Raw genomic sequence first — 19,202 nt, forward strand, 5'->3', positions numbered from 1 at the left:
TCCTTAAAGAGCAAAAAAGGTGGGATATAAATGTAATTAATTAATTAATTAATAAAATCCGATGGCCCCTCAGCCGCTCTCTAAGGGCCATAGGATTGCTCTGTAAATCGGCTTAAGTTACAGGTGAGTAGATTTCAACTGAACGTTAGGAGACGCTTCTTGAGGTAAAAGAAATTAGAGAGTGGAACCAATTACCTAGAGGAGTGATGGGCAGTCCCTCACTGGAGGTCTTCAGGCATAAGGACATAAGAAGAGCCTTGCTGGATCAGACCAAAGGTCTTTCTAGTCCAGGATTCTGTTCACACAGTGGCCAACCAGCTGTCTGTCGGAAACCCACAAGTAGGACATGAATGTAACAGCACTTTCCTTCCATGTTCCCCAGCAACTGGCATACAGAGGCATACTGCATGTGACACTGGAGGTAGCATAGAGCCAACAGGACTAGTAGCCATTGAAAGCTTTATCTGCCACGAATTTGTCTAGTCACCTTTTATAGCCTTCCAAATTGGTGGCCATCACTACATCTTGTGGCAGACGTAGGTGGAGCCTGGACAGATATATGTTAGGGATGCTCTTGCGAAGGATTTCCAGCATAGATCCAGGGTTTTTTCTCGAAGGCCTGCAGCAGAAGGTAGATCTCCAGATGTTTTGGACATCAACTCCCAGAAGCCCCTGCTAGCATGGCCAGTGGTCAGGAATGCTGGGAGTTGAAGTCTAAAACATCTGGAGATCTACTTTCTGCCCACCCCAGGCCTACAGGGACCACTCTTCCTCTATAAATCTCTGGACTTGGGTCTAACTCGCATGTTATATTCACAAAACTCACATCCTGCTAACAAAAAATCTTGTATTATTCCTTTCTGATGTCTTCACTTAAATGATTAAAATTATTTTCTCCCCCAGGTGTGATTAAAAACCTTTTAAATATTTAAGTAATTTATTTAAGCTGCTTCTATACCACGACATTCCAAGTTTATATAAAAACACATTGTTGTTGTTGTTCAGTCATTAAGTCGTGTCCAACTCTTCGTGACCCCAGGCCTTCCTGTCCTCCGCTCTCTCCCGGAGTGTGCTCAACTTCATATTTGTTGCATCGGTGATGCTATCTAGCCATCTCATCCTCTGCCGTCCCCTTCTCCTTTTGCCTTCAATCTTTCCCAGCATCAGGGTCTTTTCCAGTGAGTTTTCTCTTCACATTAGGTGGCCAGAATATTTGAGCTTCAGCTTCCGTATCTGTTAAAACAATACATTTAAAACATTACAACAAAGCAGTAAAACAGGGCAACATTGATTTCAAGTCAGGGAATGCCTGAGTGAACAAATGTGTTATCAGTAGGCATTTGCTGCTTGCCACAGTTTCTGCCTCTCGAATCGCACTTGGGAGACTGGGTGGGTGCCACTATTGGGAAGGCCCACTTATGTGCCATTACAGGACTACTTTTTAAATGTAACAGTGTGATCTATGCATATAAGGAAAAACCTTTTCATTACTTTTCAGAACAGACGGAACAGAGCAGCATCCCTTGAAATGTCCTATTCATGTTACCAATCTGCTCATGACCTAATATTTATGTCTCATGCTTCTGTTTATGCTGAGCCTGAACTGTCCACCTTGTTAAAAGTTAACTCAGGAAAGAGAGTTGATAAAGTGAAATACAACACTATGCGATTGGCTGGAGGAATTCAAAGAGGCAATGGAATTGCATATCCCCTTACTAAATCATATCACGATGATTTAAAGTTCTCCAACGTTAATTTTTGCTATCTGTTCTTCATCCTCAAAGGGGTTGATGTTTTTATCAAGAGTCCACTTTTTAAGGTTTGCTTATTTGTGACAAAAGTGAACCTTAAAAAGAGGATTCTTTAACGATCTCTAGTGATGGATTAAAAAGAACCCTCTGTTGAGATGTGTCCTCTGTGCTGCTAGTCCCACCCCTAAGGCTGGAGGAGGGGACTATTCCCCCCTCCTGCAGGAATTGAAGGTAGTTTGAAAGAAGGATCATTGTAATGTGTACACTCATATTACTTTCAATGCTGGAAAACAGGTTATGCAGGGTTTTTTGTATTGCTTCAAAACCTATTTGACCAGGGAATCACTGTGGTAGTTTCTTTGTCCCAGTAGCTTTCGGTGCAGTTTGAAACGGGGTTTGCACTTAGCAGAGGCTAATCGAGTATTGGTTTTCCATGCAAGCATTACCTGAAGGAAAGCCCCTTCCTCCACAACCAGCATGGAAACCAAGCAGGTTGGCAGAGGATGGGGTGGACCATTCCATCTCTTTCCTGGCAATCTGCTTGATAGGCATTTTTTTACTAGCCCCCCACCCCTCCCCCAGAAGCCAGCATAGAAACACAGGCCACTAGCTTCCTAGCTGGCTAGTAAAAAAAAATTTAGGCTAGTAACTTCTGTGGGCTTATTTACAATGTTTAGTTTAATTAAGGCTGCCTAACATCTCCTGCACTCCATTTTGAGAGTTTTACAAACTCCAGACTTTGGGGCCATAACATCATGCTTGGCATTTTTTTCTTCTGCCGCCTCCTTCCCCCAACCCTGGTTTGATTAACATCAAAGCTGGAAGAAAATTCAAGAACTCACTTTGTGACAATTTAGTTGGTTCGAATAAGATTGCCTGAATGTGGATAGTCATCTAGGATAGTCATTTTTACAAAATATATCATGTAAATTGCTCAATATATAATTTGCAGAATAAAGTTGCAGAATTGTTTTTTAACTGCAAAATTTGGATTATTTTGCCTCTCTCTTTCTTTAAAGTGCAGAACATCCTGCCTTCATCTTTTTGTTCTGAAGTGCTAAAAATGTTCATGACTCGACATAGATAAAGATCTGGTTGGTTGTTTTTCAGACTGGAAGTGTGAAAAAAGTTTTGAATTTACAGCCCTAAAAAGACACACAACCTTGTCCAAGCAGAGACAGACAGCTTTGCAAACAGGTCAAATCCATCGGGGTGGGGGGTGGGGGTAGGTTTATAGCAAATCTCTACATTAATAAAATATTTACAGGTAGTGACAAGGTGGCATTGTGCAAAGCGGCTCTCTGTCTAAGCTGCACCAAGCAGCTGTGTGAATATAGCTGGAGCTATATATTTAATTATAGAATATGGTTCTGTTTCCTGCATAGCTCAGAGACTTGTAAATTACTGGGTTTTTATTGTTCATTTATGTTGTTCAGCAGTTGGCAAACTCTCATAAACCTAACATGTTCCACTTCTTCATAGGTTTTTCTTTACATATCTTCTGCCGCACAGTGCCCCTTCATCCCTGAGACCGTTGCTGGATGTCATCGTCAACGCTACAGGTCAGGGCATACAAAGATCCTTACTGGATCAGGCCAAAGGTCTGTCTAGTCCAGCATTCTGCATCCCACAGTGGCCACTGAAATGCTTTTGAGAAGCCCAAAAGGAGGGCTTGAAGGCAATAGGCCCCTTGATGCACCCTAGTATCTGTAGTTCAGTGGCATGCTGCTTTAGTACATGGAGGTTCCATTTAGCCATCCTGGCTCTTGACCAGTCTCTCCTCCATTAAATGGTCTAATCCCCTTTTAAAGCCCTTCAAGCTTGTGGCTATCTTAACAGCAGCGAATTCCATGAATTTAATTATGCATTGGGTGAAGAAATACTTCCTTTCCTGAATCTACTGTCAATCAATATCATTGGCTGACCTTTAGTTTCTCATATCGAAAGAGGGGGAAAACCCCTTTCACTTCCTACTGTCTTGACACCATGAATAATTTTATAAAACAGTCTATTATTTCCCCCCTGTAGTGTTCTTTTTTTCTGAATAAAAAGGCCCAAATATTTTAGACATTCTGCTCCATCCTTCTGAAGGTGATCCAGCTTCCTGATCATTTTACCCCCTTCTCCCCCCCCCCCCGAGCCCTGAGATCCACCTGGTACAAAAGACACACACTTAGAATTAAAGAATGTCGCACCCAGGAATTTGTTTAATGGAGCTCAGACAATAATCCTGGTTACCCTAAGCTTTCTTCATTTCAGCATTTTGTTGCTGTTATTGTTAAAATGATTGGGAATCAAAAATCTTTGGTGATCTGCTCCCAGAGATCTACCAGTAGTTCCAGATCTACCTTTTGCCCAACCATGCTTTATAGCATAAGAAAAAAGGCAGAGCTCTGCCCCAAGAGACATACAATCTAAATATCAGTAGTGGGGATGGTAAGAGGGAGAATGGGAATGAGAAAAGTTTGGATAACAAAGGATGAATATGAGCAACTGCACTTACTAAAGGCCTTTTTAGATCATAGTTCTGTTTGATCTCGGAATTGATTCTTACCACTTGGCAGGACAATAAGAAAGCCCAGGTTGAGAACACTATCCTCAACGTAATTTCATCTTCCCCACTAGGGGGCCAATGTGGTATAGTAGATAAAGTGTTGGAGCTGGACCAAGGAGATTTGGGTTCAAATCCCCACTCAGGCCAGGCACCATCTCTCAGCCTAACCTGCCCTCACAGGGTTGTTGTGAAGATAAATAAGATAACCCAATATTTTCTGTCCAGAGCTCCTTGGAGGAGGGCAGGATAGAATGATGAGCGATAATAGTTATGCCTTTCCTTGTGTCCCCCCTCCAATGCCCCTCCCGATCTGTTTTTTTGCTCCCTACCAGGCCCTGCAGTCATTACCTCTCCCCCTCTGAAGCTTCTATAGCTGCTGCTGCTACTGGACAGAGTTTCTTTTTTTTGGTCTCTAAGCCATTATTTCCCTTTACTTCTCACAGGAGAACTTCAGTGGGGAATAGATGAAACAGCTGCTCACCTTGAAAGAGTTCTGCATTTATACAAGAGTGGCATGTACCTCCAGAACATTACACGGAAACCCAAATCAGGTAAAGTAATGCTCTTAGAAATCTAGCAAGTTCCTAGAAGAAACTGAAAAGTGGAGCCAAACGTGCATGTTCAAGACTACCAAAGAGAATAACAACTCAGAGCAGGGCCAGCTACATGTTTGAGCGGGTCCATGGGCACAGTGTCCTCCAGTGAGCCCCTTATTCTGGTTGTGGTGGCAGTGCCACAAAGAGCGCTGGGTGGCTGGGTCTGGTCGTCCATTTCTTTTCCCACAATGCCTCAGAGCGATGCTGTTGGAAACATTGCGGAAAATTAAAAGGGTGGCTAGATCCAAACACCTGGTGCAGCTTGGAATGCTGGACCCATAATAAAAATTAAGGGCCCCTCCAGGGCAGGCATCAGCAATGGGCCCTGGCAGATGCCCAAGGATGCCAGGTGCTGTCGCCTTCTGCCCTGATTGGAAAGGATTACCTGGCCACGTATTTAAGAAACCTGCCTGTCAAACTGATGAATGATGAAGTACCCGATGTTCTGGCATCAGTTGGATTTCTGTAGGGCTGTTAATCATCATGCTAAATACAGGACAGAATTGGGCTCCAGATGAACTGGGGTCCTAACTGCATTATAGCAGAATTAGCAACTCCTGTTCTCTGTGACAGGTCTTTTGAAATTCCCAAAGCTCAGAACAGAGTAGCTCTATTCTCTCCATACACTATAAGGGGTATGAGCACTGGTCTACTTGTAGAGCCAGTATGGTATAGCAGCCATATAGTGCAATCCTATACATGTCTACTCAGAAGCAAGCCCCATTGAATTTAATGGGGCTTACTTCCAGGTCAATGGGTATAGGATTGCAACTTTAATCCCCACATATACAGGCTGCAAATAGACAGTCTGGGTCCTCTCAGAAGAACTACAAGTAACAATCAGGTATAAGGTTGGATTACATTAAAACACAAAAACAAATGGAAAATGTGCATAGCTTGTTTCACTTTGACTTCTGAAAGCTCAGTTCAGCCTTGTCCAGAATCCTGCACGCTCTCTTGTACATACAGGCTGCCCCATTCATGTCAATGGAGGAAGCAAATCTGCTATACAAACAATGCATATTTCAATCTGCCTTTTCTGTTGAAATGAATGGGCAAGCCATTATAGTTAGGGATGTACGAAAGGTACTTACCTTTCGCGAATTATGTTTATGGTTGGGGGGGAGGCGTTCCGTCCCTCCCCCCGGAATCCTCGCCGGGGGGGGAGGCTCTCCGTTCCTCCTCCCCCCGAATCCTGGCCGGCCGGCTGTGCTCCGCAGCGATTCTGCGGAGCCGCCGGCCGGCTCCGCCAGCAGCTGGACATCCGGCTGCTGGCTAGCAGGGACGCAAATGGCGGCAGCTGCAGTCAGCCGTGATAGGCTACGTAAATGTTTACGTAGCCTATCATGGCTGACTTAAAAAACAAACAAACGCACGTACGCAAATGGCGGCAGCCACGGCTGCCGCCATTTGCGTTCCTTATTTTGGCACGTCTTAGTCAACGTAAACATTTACGTAGACTAAGACGGCGAAAATAAGGGGAACGCAAATAGCTAGCAGTTCGAAAGCAAGAAATTGCAAGTAGATAAATAGGTACCACTTCGGCGGGAAAGGTAACAGCGCTCCGTGCACCTTGGTGTTCAGTCATGCCGGCCACATGACCACGGAAGCGTCTTCGGACAGCGCTGGCTCTTCGGCTTAGAAATGGAGATGAGCACCACACCCTAGAGTCAGACACGACTGGTTGGGGACACCTTTACCTTTACCTCTTTAGTCTATGTAAATGTTTACGTAGACTAAGACGTGCCAAAATAAGGAATGCAAATGGCGGTGGCCATGGCCGCCGCCATTTGCGTACGCACGTTGTTTTTTTTTTAAAGTTAGCCGTGATAGGCTATGTAAACATTTACGTAGCCTATCACTTTTTTAAAAAAAACCTAGCCATGATAGGCTACATAAATCTTTACGTAGCCTATCACGTTTTTTTTTTTTAAAAAAAACTGGAAATGGCGGCGGCGGCAGCCAGTCGGAAGACCGGCCACCGCCGGAGCCGCTGCCGGAGCCGCTGCTGCCGCCAGGAAGATCCGCCCAAGGTAAGTCTCGTCCTGGGGAGGTGGCGGGGGGGGGGCGGCGGGCCGTTCCGCCACCGATTTCGGGGGGCCGAATGCGCTGGCATTCGGCCTCCCCAAGATCCGTGGCGGAACTTTCGTACATCCCTAATTATAGTTAGAATGCTCTTTGTGTTGTAAGAAACTGCTGGATTGAAATAAGTGTCTTTAATAGGGTATTATAAAACCTTCTGTATGGTAAGATGTGATGGTGATCTTAGGGAAATTACCTTTTTTCAAAGATTCCAGCTTTGTATGGAAGAGGCTGAGAATCAAGCCTAAATTGTTTCTCTGAGAGAGGAAGAGCAAGAGAGACTCTTTTCACGTATAGTTCCATGTGAGGAAAGTGGCACCAACAGTTAGTAGAAAACCAACTCCATGAGAGTTCTTGTCAATCTGAGCCTCCCCATAAATAAACGTTAACAAGATAAACCTTGGTAATGTTGCAGAAGGACTTGGATCTTAAGCTTTCACTGTGCTTTGGTTGTAAAACTTTTTATAGTGCCATAAATTATATTCTACTTTGGACTTTGCTTTAGTGACACAGAAACAAAGCACAGTGTGTGTGTGTGTGTGTGTGTGTGTGTGTGTGGCTTTAATAGTTGTGTATGTTTTTCTTGAATCATAAATCATCCTATTATTAAAGTTTGTTATCTGGATGCTGTGCTATTTGAAATGACAATGTATTAAAAATACTTGTGTGGGGTATTAATAGTGGTTGCAGTGAACCTGAAACAAAATTTAGGCTGCCAACTGGACTTGTAAGCCTATAGGATTTAAGTATAAACTATCTCCCTTTTAATCTAATTATGGTTGACACAGTTGTTAGAAATATACATTGCAAAATTTAGAAACAATGGCTCTAGTCCTTTATTTGCTTATTCTCATATTATTCCTCAATCACTGAACACTGGCAAAAGTTGCATATGAACAGCTTTTTCTTCATAAGAACATAAGAAGAGCCATGCTGGATCAGACCAAGGGTCCATCTAGTCCAGCATTCTGTTCACATAGTGGCCAACCAGCTGTTGGCCAGGGACCCACAAGCAGGGCATGAGCACAACAGCACCCTCCCACCCATGTTCCCCAGCAGGTGTACATAGGCTCACTGCCTCTGGTACTGGAGGTAGCACATAGCCTTCAAGACTAGTAGCCATTGATAGCCTTTTCATAGCTGTTTAGAAATTAGATGAGCCAATACTAGGTACTTTTTGTTTTGCAAACATTTTCAGTAACATCTCTCCTTTTATTGATGGTTTTTAAAAAGTTTTTTGTACTCCTTACAAAGATCTATATGTGCAGCACAATCCTATGCAGGTTTACTTGGAAGGAAGTTCGTTGATGTTTACTACTCCCAAATAACTGTGCCTAGAATTGCAGCCACATTCATTTACTTTGCCCTCACTTGCTGTCGGTGATGCCACCATATAGCCAAGCTTGATTGGCTATGTATGGATGTGATGCCCTTAGGGCCATCCAAATACATTTTGCTGCCTGAGGCAAAGAACAAGATGGCACTCCACTCTCATTCCACTTACAGATGTGGACCAGACAGGTAGATGAATCTTATTTCAACACTGGTGATAGGACAGTGTCCTCCACCACACCTGAGGGCAGCAAGCTCTTTGCCTCGTTTGCCTTGCATCAATCCCTTGCGGAGATACTTTTGCCAGTGTTCAGTGATTTCAGAGAAATAATATGAGAATAAGCAAATAAAGGACTAGAGCTATTGTTTCTAAATTTTGCAATGTATATTTCTAACAACTGTGCCAACCATAATTAGATTAGCACTAACATGGTGACGGAGCAGAAGACTCTAGCAGTCATGTAAAGGAGGACACTGTTATTCCCATTTTTATCAGAAAGGAAAAAGAAACCAGGAGGTAGAGCATTGTGTAGGGCTAGCAGAGCCATATTAAGCATTCTGTCTCCTGGGCTGTATTGCCCTTTTACATATATGACAATACTCGATGTACGAGTGGTTGCTGTAAGTACCTATTGGAAAGTGCATCTCCCAGATGATAGTATTTCCAGCTGTGGATTGTTCATAAGACCTTTTCTGCCTTATCCATTAACTAATGTAGTGCAAGTAAATGCAACTTACCCCTATTCCCAAAGGCACTGGGCTTCTGTACTTTTGAGAGCTCTGAGAAAGGCAGAGATTTCACAGGTGTGGCGCTCTTATCACACTGTTGTAGTGTGAAGAGGAAAATTGCATGTACTGAATGTCACCTTTCTTTATGGGGCAAAACCCTTGTCCCTTTTGAAATGCGTTCACCCTAAGGAGAAGAGCCAACGTCCCATGCGGAGGCATTTGAGCTATCCGTGGGCATTTCAGGCATCAAACCTTGTTGCTTTTTAACTAATTAAAACAAATGAGCAAGTCATTATTATGCCCTGAAGGTTTCCTAAATGCCAAGAGAAAGCTGGCTGGGGGCGGGGGCATCGCTTCCTGAAAGAGGAAAGGAATGCAGTGCCAGCTTATAAGGTATGACATTAGCTGTTCTCATTTGCCCTTTGACATCTTGGCAAGGCCATGCTGTGTGTAAATATTTACAGTACAATAGTGCTTCCAAAATGCTATAGCAACCTCCTGAGAAAACTGGAAGGCTGCGCAACATAATACTCCTTCACCCACCCCCACTCTCTCTGACTTACTTTTTGGCTACAGCCCTGAAACTATATGCTTCCTAGAAATTTTTATTTCACTGGGAGATAAAAGGTGCAAGAATGAGAGGCAGTGTGTAGTAGTGGTTAGAGACTTCGGTGTAGTGTTTGTAACTTTGATCAGAGAGACCCACGTTCAAATGCCTGTTCACCACCAGCCATAGCTCAGTTGTAGAGCACATGCCTGAAGCCCTGGAGAGCCGCTGCCAGTCAGTGTCAACAATACTGGGCTAGATGGACCAATCCTGGAGAGCCGCTGCCAGTCAGTGTCAACAATACTGGGCTAGATGGACCAATCCTGGAGAGCCGCTGCCAGTCAGTGTCAACAATACTGGGCTAGATGGACCAATCCTGGAGAGCCGCTGCCAGTCAGTGTCAACAATACTGGGCTAGATGGACCAATGGTCTGACTTGGTGTAAGGCAGCTTCCGATGTTCATTAGATGAATCTTGGGCTGGTCACCATCTCGCAACGTAACAGTTTAGCCTTCAGCCCAAACGGAAACAAAACCTAATTTTATATAGGTGCATATGTGCAAGGTCATCCCCTCTTACTCATTGCTCCACCTTGATTTATGCACTTTATTTTTATGACGTGTATACATCACTTCTTAAAATGTAATTTACAAAACAGTAAATTTACTGTAAACATTTAATTTACCAAAAAAGAGAAAAAAGATGACCGGTTCAATGAGGTGGTAAACAAATGATCAAAACCGGTGAGCTGTGGTGGATCAGACTAATACCCTGAAAGTCTAGATGAAACAGATTTGTTTTTGTGAGTCTCTGAAAATAAGTGGCTGCCAAGTGCTTCCCCCAGGGGGAACATTTCAACGTTTTTGCGTCGGCTGTTGTCGGCTATTCTCTTCATAGAATCATAGAATAGTAGGGTTGGAAGGGGCCTACAAGGCCATCGAGTCCAACCCCCTGCTCAATGCAGGAATCCAAGTCAGAGCATCCCTGACAGATGGCTGTCCAGCCTCGTCTTGAAGGCCTCCAGTGTGGGAGAGCCCACCACCTCCCCAGGTAATCGGTTCCATTGTCGTATTGCTCTGACACTCAGGACGTTTTTCCTGATGTTCAGCCGGAATCTGGCTTCCTGTAACTTGAGCCCATTATTCCGTGTCCTGCACTCTGGGATGATCAAGAAGAGATCCTGGCCTTCTTCTCTTCTTCCTTTATCTTCCTCACAAGCAGGGCTGTTTCATCCACCAAGTGACTGAGATTTACATTGTAAGCTTCTTGGGGCATGGACCTTGTCTGTTTATGCTTAGGTTACTCTGTAAAGTGCCACATACACTGATGGTGTTTGTTTGTTTATTTATTTATTACAGTGGGTAGGCAATATAATGCCCATGGAGCTTATCTGTCCTCCAGTGGGTTTCCTCTGCAAATGGTTTTCTCTCTCTTAATTCCAGAACAGCTAGATTGTGGGTAAGTAGCAGGACAAGTAAAAAAAGCCTTGGCAGGTAGGAGACAACCACTGTACTGAATCCCATTGTCTTGGAGTAAATATTAGACCAGAAGACCAGTCTTCTCCTGTGCAGAGTGAGGTGCACTTAGGCTGATTGGGTTGGATCCAAACTTAGTCATGCTTGGAGCAGACCCATTAAAATCAGCGGGACTTAAAATCATGACTAATTTGTCCCATTGATTTTCAGTGGGTCTAGTGTAAGGATGACTAAATTTGGATTCAACCCACTGAGTTCAGTGGGCTTTGTTGTTGTTGTTGTTCAGTCGTTCAGTCGTGTCCGACTCTTCGTGACCCCATGGACCATAGCACGCCAGGCCTTCCTGTCCTGCGTTCTCTCCCGGAGCATGCTCAAGTTCATATTCATTGCATCCGTGATGCTATCTAGCCATCTCATCCTCTGCCGCCCCCTTCTCCTTTTGCCTTCAGTCTTTCCCAGCATCAGGGTATTTTCCAGGGAGTTTTCTCTTCGCATTAGGTGGCCAAAATATTGGAGCTTCAGCTTCATTATCTGTCCTTCCAATGAGCAGTCAGGGTTGATTTCCTTTAGGATGGACTGATTTGACCTCCTTGCAGTCCAGGGGACTCGTAAGAGTCTTCTCCAGCACCACAGTTCGAAAGCATCAATTCTTCGGCGCTCAGCCTTCCTTATTTTATAGCATCAGGCTGCTAAGAACAAGAAATAATACCCCAATTTATAGAGCAATAAATAGCACCCCCAATTTATTTTACTTAATCCCAAACCATTTGACAGATTTTTCAGGAATCAGCTATATATGGGCAAGTAAAATAATGGAAAATAGCATGCAGTGAAAATTAAGCAGAACATGAATAATAGTAAAATAGGCAAGCAGCAGTTCTATTGTAAATGTATTAATATATGACTCAATGTTTATAAAACAGAGAACAATGTTTTTTTAAGTCAACCAAATTCTAATTATGTTACATTTTACTCTAAAGGAAACTGGTAGTTTCAATACTGTGCTATTCTACAAATAAGTTCTAATACTTTCCATCTCTCTCCTCTTCGGACGCTGTTGGTGGCATTTAATTTTGCCGTTGCAACAAATGGAGAGTGAGAGAGAGAGAGAGAGAGAGAGTAAAGAGATTACTTTGTCAAGGATGCACATTACTGCAGCTGTGTCCCTGAACCAGGGTATATTAGCAGATGATAAGTAGAAAAGGAGACTGGGCGGTTTCCCAACTGGTAGCTACAGTTAGTAGTAAAAAGTAAAATAAAAAACCAACAATCTGGCTGCTGCGGCTGGAATAAATGGTCATTAGGGCTGATTAAAGTCAGATTGAGGGTGACTCAAACAAGTTAAAAGGAGGAAACCGCAGCCAGTTTTACCTAATTTATATTACATTGTAGTCCCGGAGTTCATTTGTGTGACTGAGTCTGGAGTGGGGTGGAGTGAGGTAGGCCTGCCTGGCTTTCTGATCCAGGCTAGTAGAGGTGGCTTTTGCAAGGTGCCAGTAAGAAGAGGAGGGACCATAGCTCAGTGGTAGAGCACATACTTTGAATGCAAAAGGCCCCAGGTTCAATTCCCAGCATCTCCAGTCAAAAGGGTCAGGTAGCAGGTGATGCGAAAGGCTTCTGCCTGAGAATTGAGAGGGCTGCAGCCAGTCAGAGTAGACAACAAATTTTGGGCTAGATTGACAAACCGTCTGACTCGGTATAAAGTATCTACCTATATATCCCTCTCATGCCCTCTGTGTAAGCTCACAGAGGCATCAGGATGACCACTGTTGGAAGCAGAATGCTGGGCTAGATGGATCTTGCTCTGATCAGGCAAGTCACTTCTTCCATGCATCATAATATGTGAGAGCCAGCGTGTAGTAGAGGTCAGAGTATCAGACTAGGGCTGGGAAGGTTCAAATGCTGCTGTGTCACGTTGCTGTTTTATTTTAACTCAAGTTGTCATTTTAAGTTGTTTGATCATTGTGCTTTGGATGATTGTTGTGAGGCACTGTGGGGGGCACTTTGTGGGGCAGAAAAGCAGGGTTCAAATATTCTGATAGATAGATAAGCCTCACCACCTGTATTGTAAGGTAGATTTTATTATTTTTAAGGGCTGCTTTTTTAAGAGTTGCTTTGGTATCACACTACAGGCTCAGAAATATAATGTGGTATGGCCTTTCCTCAGACTGCAGATGGGGATCACAGTTTTGAATGGTTCCCCATATGGAAAAACTCACTACACATAGTAAACTAGAACCTGTTTAGGTAGAAAAATTGTAGCCTAGCTTAGGCCTAATTTGTTATTTATAGGCCACTCCACACAGTCCATGGCAGCAAACCCAGTTTTGACACTGAATCTACACTAAATAGGGAGCAGCAGCTCATCCTGCGTCTCTGATTAGTGTATCTGTATGATTCACACCTGTTTCCACATACGTGTATGTTTTATTCATGTATTACATTGCACTTTAAAAAATCTTAGGTATACATCAAATAAAATGTAACATGTGAAGCAGCTCCTGCAAGGAAGGAACGTTCAAACTTGTGGTTCCCCCAACCTTGTCTCAATTGCTAGAGAGGCCTTCTTGTATGAGGGCAGAGATACATTTAGTTCGGAGTCTGGAGAGGGCCTTTGCAGTGGCTGCGCCTAGATTGTTTGTGGTTAACACCCCATAGTGCAGGATTCACCCCTAACGACAACCCATGATTCAGTGACAACCCATACTCAACCCATATGCTAGGTGTCTTTATAATGACAAGCCAGGTTTCAACAAATCATGCCATGGCTTAGCATTATATGTAAACCAGGCCATTTTCTCTGAAGCAAGAATTACTGATTTTGATGGAGTTAACTTTCATCTAAGCATGTTGAGGATTGTTGTTCAGTTGTTCAGTCGTGTCCGATTCTTCGTGACCCCATGGACCATAGCATGCCAGGCCTTCCTGGCCTCCGCTCTCTCCCGGAGTGTGCTCAAGTTCATATTCATTGCATCGGTGATGCTATCTAGCCATCTCATCCTCTGCCATCCCCTTCTCCTTTTGCCTTCAATCTTTCCCAGCATCAGGGTCTTTTTCAGGGAGTTTTCTCTTCGCATTAGGTGGCCAAAATATTGGAGCTTCAGCTTCAGTATCTGTCCTTCCAATGAGCACTCAGGGTTGATTTCCTTTAGGATTGACTGATTTGACCTCCTTGCAGTCCAGGGGACTTGTAAGAGTCTTCTCCAGCACCACAGTTCGAAGGCATCAGTTCTTCAGCGCTCCGCCTTCCTTATAGTCCAGCTCTCACAGCCATACGTAGCTACTGGGAAAACCATAGCTTTGATTATACAAATCTTTGTCAGCAAGGTGATGTCTCTGCTTCTTACTATGCTGTCTAGGTTTGCCATAGCTTTCCTCCCAAGGAGCAAGGGTCTTTTAATTTCATGGCTACAGTCACCGTCTGCGGTGATCTTGGAGCCCAAGAAAATAAAATCTGTCACTGCTTCCATTTCTTCTCCTTCTGTATGCCAGGAAGTGATGGGGCCAGATGCCATGATCTTAGTTTTTTTAATGTTGAGTTTCAAACCAGCTTTTGCATTCTCCACTTTCACCCTCAACAAGAGGCTCTTTAGATCCTCTTCGCTTTCTGCCATTAGGGTGGTATCGTCTGAGAATCTGAGGTTGTTGATAATTCTCCTGGCAATCTTAATTCTGACCTGTGATTCATCCAGCCTGGTGTTTCTCATGATGTACTCTGAATATAAATTAAATAAGCAGGGCAACATTATACAGCCTTGTCGTACTCCTTTCCCAATTTTGAACCAGTCGGTTGTTCCATGGCCGGTACTTACTGTTGCTTCTTGTCCCTCGTACAGGTTTCTCAGGAGACAGGTAAGGTGGTCTGGTACTCCCATCTCTTTCAGAATTTGCCAGAGTTTGTTGTGATCCACACAATCAACGGCTTTAGCGTCGTCAATGAAGCAGAAATAGACGTTTTTCTGGAATTCTCTTGCTTTCTCCATGATCCAGTGAATGTTGGCGATTTGATCTCTAGTTCCTCTGCCTCTTCGAAACCCAGCTTGTACTTCCGGTAGTTCTCGGTTCACATGCTGCTGAAGCCTAGCTTGTAGGATTTTGAGTATAACCTTGCTGGCATGTGAAATGAGTGCAATTGTACGGTAGTTTGAACACTCTTTGGCATTGCCCTTCTTTGGAATTGGAATGTAAACTGACCTTTTCCAGGCTTGTGGCCACTGTTGAGTGTTCCAAATTTGTTGGCATATTGAGTGCAGAACTTTAACAGCATCATCTTTTAGGATTTTAAATCGCTCAGCTGGAATACTGTCATCTCCGCTAGCTTTGTTGTTAGTAATGCTTCCCACTTGACTTCACTCTCTAGGATGTCCGGCTCAAGTTCAGTGACGGCACTATCATGGCTATCAGGGACATTCAGATCTTTCCTGTATAGTTCTTCTGTGTATTCTTTCCACCTCTTCTTAATCTCATCTGCTTCTCTTAGGTCCCTGCCTTCTTTGTCCTTTATCATGCCCGTCTTTGCAAAAAACGTTCCCTTGAGATCTCCGATTTTCTTGAAAAGATCTCTAGTCTTCCCCATTCTATTGTTTTCCTCGATTTCTTTGCATTGTTCATTTAAGAAGGCCTTCTTGTCTCTCCTTGCTATTCTCTGGAACTCTGCATTCAGTTAGATATATCTTCCCCTTTTGGCTGAGAGTCCTTTTGGCTTTGGCCCAGCCACTTCACTCTTTCTGGCGCTACTTGGAAATTCCCTCTGCTCTTCCCCAGTAGTATATTGGACACCTTCCGACCTGAGTGGCTCATCTTCTGACATCATATCTTTTTAGCCTTGTGATACGTTCCATGGGGTTTTCTTGACAAGAATACTGGGGTGGGTTGCCATTTCCTTCTCCAGTGGACCACCCTTACTTTAATTTCTGATAGGGGATGATGAGTTACCTGTCAATGAGACCCTTGCACCTGTCCCCCTCCGGTGCCACCTGTGTGTGATATTTCTGAACATGCAGCTCAGTTCTCAGTTAGCTTTGATAGTGTTCTCCCACTGCTTGTCAAGCAAGCCTCAATTATCAGAAGCTCTCCTCGGGATTGTCAGAATATATAGTAGCATAGTCATGTTGCTATCATTTGATCGTTTTAAGCACAGTTTCAAATAGAAAGGTTTTGGATTAGGATGTTGCTACAGTTTGGTGAATACATTTTTGTCTCTATTTTGTGACATTACAATGGTAGGCATTACTCATGCCATGTCCAACCTTGTGTCTGTGTGTGTGAACATCTGAATGTGTAAATTTATTGCCACCATTATCTTATTAGGCAAATTATTTATAGGTTTTAAACACTATTAGTCAGGAAATTGAGGACAACTTTGACCTTTTTATGATGTGACTTACAGCAGGGAGTCTTCAAATTCCATGGACTCTGTTTACACAGGTTTCAGAAGACAAAACCACCCAAACTACCCTGAAGCAAACTTGTCTGTAATCCAGGAGGTCTATCTAAATTTAATTCAAGTACACTGAATAGAAAGAAGGCTTGAGTCACCAGATAGAATCCCATTACTGAAAGGAGAGTGGGGAATACATGATAATTAAAAAGAAATATGCTGTTTAAAGGTCCAAACACCATCATTCTTTGTGCAGGTGCTGCTATTGTTATTATTATTGAATTAGCATTTACCTAGTGCTATTTGAGTGTTCAAAGCATGTGATATATAATTTATCTCAGTGATCCTTACAGCAACCCAGTGATATATATCAGTATTGTATATTCAGTATATTTCAGATGGGGGCTGGGGGCTGAGGCTAAGAGAGGGTATGGCCTAAAAGCTGTTTAATGGTGAGGTGAGATCTGACAAGGGACTTCTTCACTCACTCTCACTATGCAGCACGAGCTGTCATAGGCATCATGGGCATCTCAAGGCAGTATGCTTCAGTAACAAGACAGACATGTGAGATAAGGTTGGCACTATTTCCTTGACAGAGGCCTTATGTATGTGATGGCAGTATGACAGGCAGAAATTCAGCCAGTTCTGTCCCTCCCATAATTTCGTACATCTGATGGGAAAAGCATGACTCTGTATAGGAGGGGTGGGCAAACTGTGACCCTCCAGATGTTTTGGTCTACAACTTGGATCATCCCTCACCACTGGCTATGCCAGTGGGCTCGTGGGAGTTGTAGGCCTGGGTGGCCATATGCCCTCTTTTGTAGTCAGTCCTCTATTGTAAGGACTGCTAGAGGACGGTCCTCTATTTTGAAAGCATCCTCTATTTGAAGGGCTGTCCAGTCCAAGTCAGGTATAAAGTTAGAAAACTATCAGAAGGAAGAGCTGGGCACTGAAGATGCCCATCAACAGCCCCTGGACAGCAGACTGAGCAAGGCACACAGGTCACCTGTTCAGTCTTCCACAGTATGGTGCAATGTACCACACCAGTATGGTGAGATGTTCTGTTATAATAATAACAATAACAATAATAATCGCAGCTATGCCAATAAATCAGCATATGTGAATTTTAGGCAAATTGGTGTTGTCTTTTGCCCTCTTTTTTGATTATGCATTTTCTCTATTTTTGGTTATTCATAAGTGGCCATTCTAAGACCAAAAAATCTGGATGGCTACAAGGAGCTCACCCAAGCTGCTTAAAACATTGATTCAGCCAGATAAATGTGCACATATGGCAGGCTTCCTAAATGCATTCTTCACACTGTCTCTTGTTGGTGGTGTGGCACCGCCCCTAGACTTTCTTGCTGCTAGTTGCATGCAGCTTCTTTTTGAAGTACAAATACAGCTGGATTGGGGGAATATTCTCTGTCGAAAAAGTGGAAATTTTAGTTAGAATGACCAGTAAAAGGGAGCAGCTGTAGCTCAGTGGCAGAGTACATGTTTTGCATGCAGAAGTTCCCAGGTTTAGTCCCAAGCATCTCCATGTAGGTCTGGGAAAGGCCCCTGTCTGAAACCCCGGAGAGCTGCTGCCACCCCCTGTAGACAACATTGAGCTAACTGGACCAGTGGCCTAGCTCAGTCTATGGCAGCTTCCTATGTTCTTCTGATATATGCATTTTCCCTCCTTCCAGGCTGCAACACCTGCCACTTTAATCGTGTTTTAGAACCAATTTTCAAACACTCGCCTGCTTCCAGTACCCAACAAAGGTTGCAGAAAAATAAAGGGGAACAGGGGAAGGGGAAGCAGTGCCAGCCCAAGGCATTTTGCTGCCTCATGCAAAGGATGAGATGGCACTCCCTGCCCCCTTTCATATGTAGAGGTTGATGGAACTGTCAGTTGAATTGTATTTCAGCACTGGCTGAATGGGACAGCATCTTCCTCAGGACAGCAGGCTAGCTTAGGGGGTGCAGAAGCTACACAGTTCTGTCCTTCAACACCATGCCACCACTCCCCACCCTTCAGCATGTGACACCTGAGGTGACCACCTCACTCCGCTTAATGCTAGGGCTGACCCTGAAGGGGAAGGGTCCTGGCAAATGCCCTTTGACATCCTATGTTAACATTACAAGGCAAGTGTGATTGAGACACCCCTGTTGGCTTTATAACATGTAGTTCTATCCTAGTTCCCACAAGCAGCAAATGAGGGCGGAAAGCCTGGTCTGGGCTGTATCACAGATGGTGGCGGCGGGGGGAGGTAACATAATTGAGTGCTTTTCAGTAACAACAACAATAATATCCCTGCATGCAGAAAACTAGATATCAGGGAGAAGATTTATAGCCAAGCCTTCTCCTGGATAGGTAAGTTTTCTAGGTGTTTCTCCCCCTACCCCCAGGGGAAAACGTTCCATCATATGAACTCCTACCTCCAGTCTGAAGTGGACCCCCCTCAGGGAGGGGTCATCACTCAGTGGTGACTCCTGCCTGAAACCATGGAGAGCCACTGTCAGGCAGTGTCAGCAGTACTGGGGGAGATGGACCTATGGCCTGACCTCAGTACAAGGCAGCTTCCTATATTCCTTTGAACTCCCACCTCTAGTCTGAAGCGGTACAGTCTAGTTACAGGTTTACCACCTCTTGTGCCATTTGTGAGAACTAGGCCCAAGGAACCTGGTCAGAAGAACGGGGGTGGGGTGGGGGAGAATGTAGGGTAGCTGTAAGCCATCATTTGTGTAACAGAGGTGATGCACAAAGGAAGCAT

General features: G+C 44.0%; 1 protein-coding gene across 1 annotated transcript in view; it reads left to right on the forward strand.

The window, feature by feature from the left end:
- Positions 1 to 19,202, forward strand: part of PKDCC (protein kinase domain containing, cytoplasmic) — a 73,107-nt gene that overhangs the window by 37,086 nt on the left and 16,819 nt on the right. Inside the window, exons 4-5 of the mRNA XM_084828913.1 lie at positions 3,234 to 3,313; positions 4,749 to 4,856. Coding sequence (XP_084685039.1) covers positions 3,234 to 3,313; positions 4,749 to 4,856 — 188 coding nt within the window. The remainder of the gene's footprint in view (positions 1 to 3,233; positions 3,314 to 4,748; positions 4,857 to 19,202) is intronic.

The sequence above is a fragment of the Heloderma suspectum genome, chromosome 1, assembly GCF_057233095.1.
Source record: "Heloderma suspectum isolate Gila_16-S chromosome 1, 16-S_ref, whole genome shotgun sequence".
NCBI classification, from domain to species: Eukaryota; Metazoa; Chordata; class Lepidosauria; order Squamata; family Helodermatidae; genus Heloderma; species Heloderma suspectum.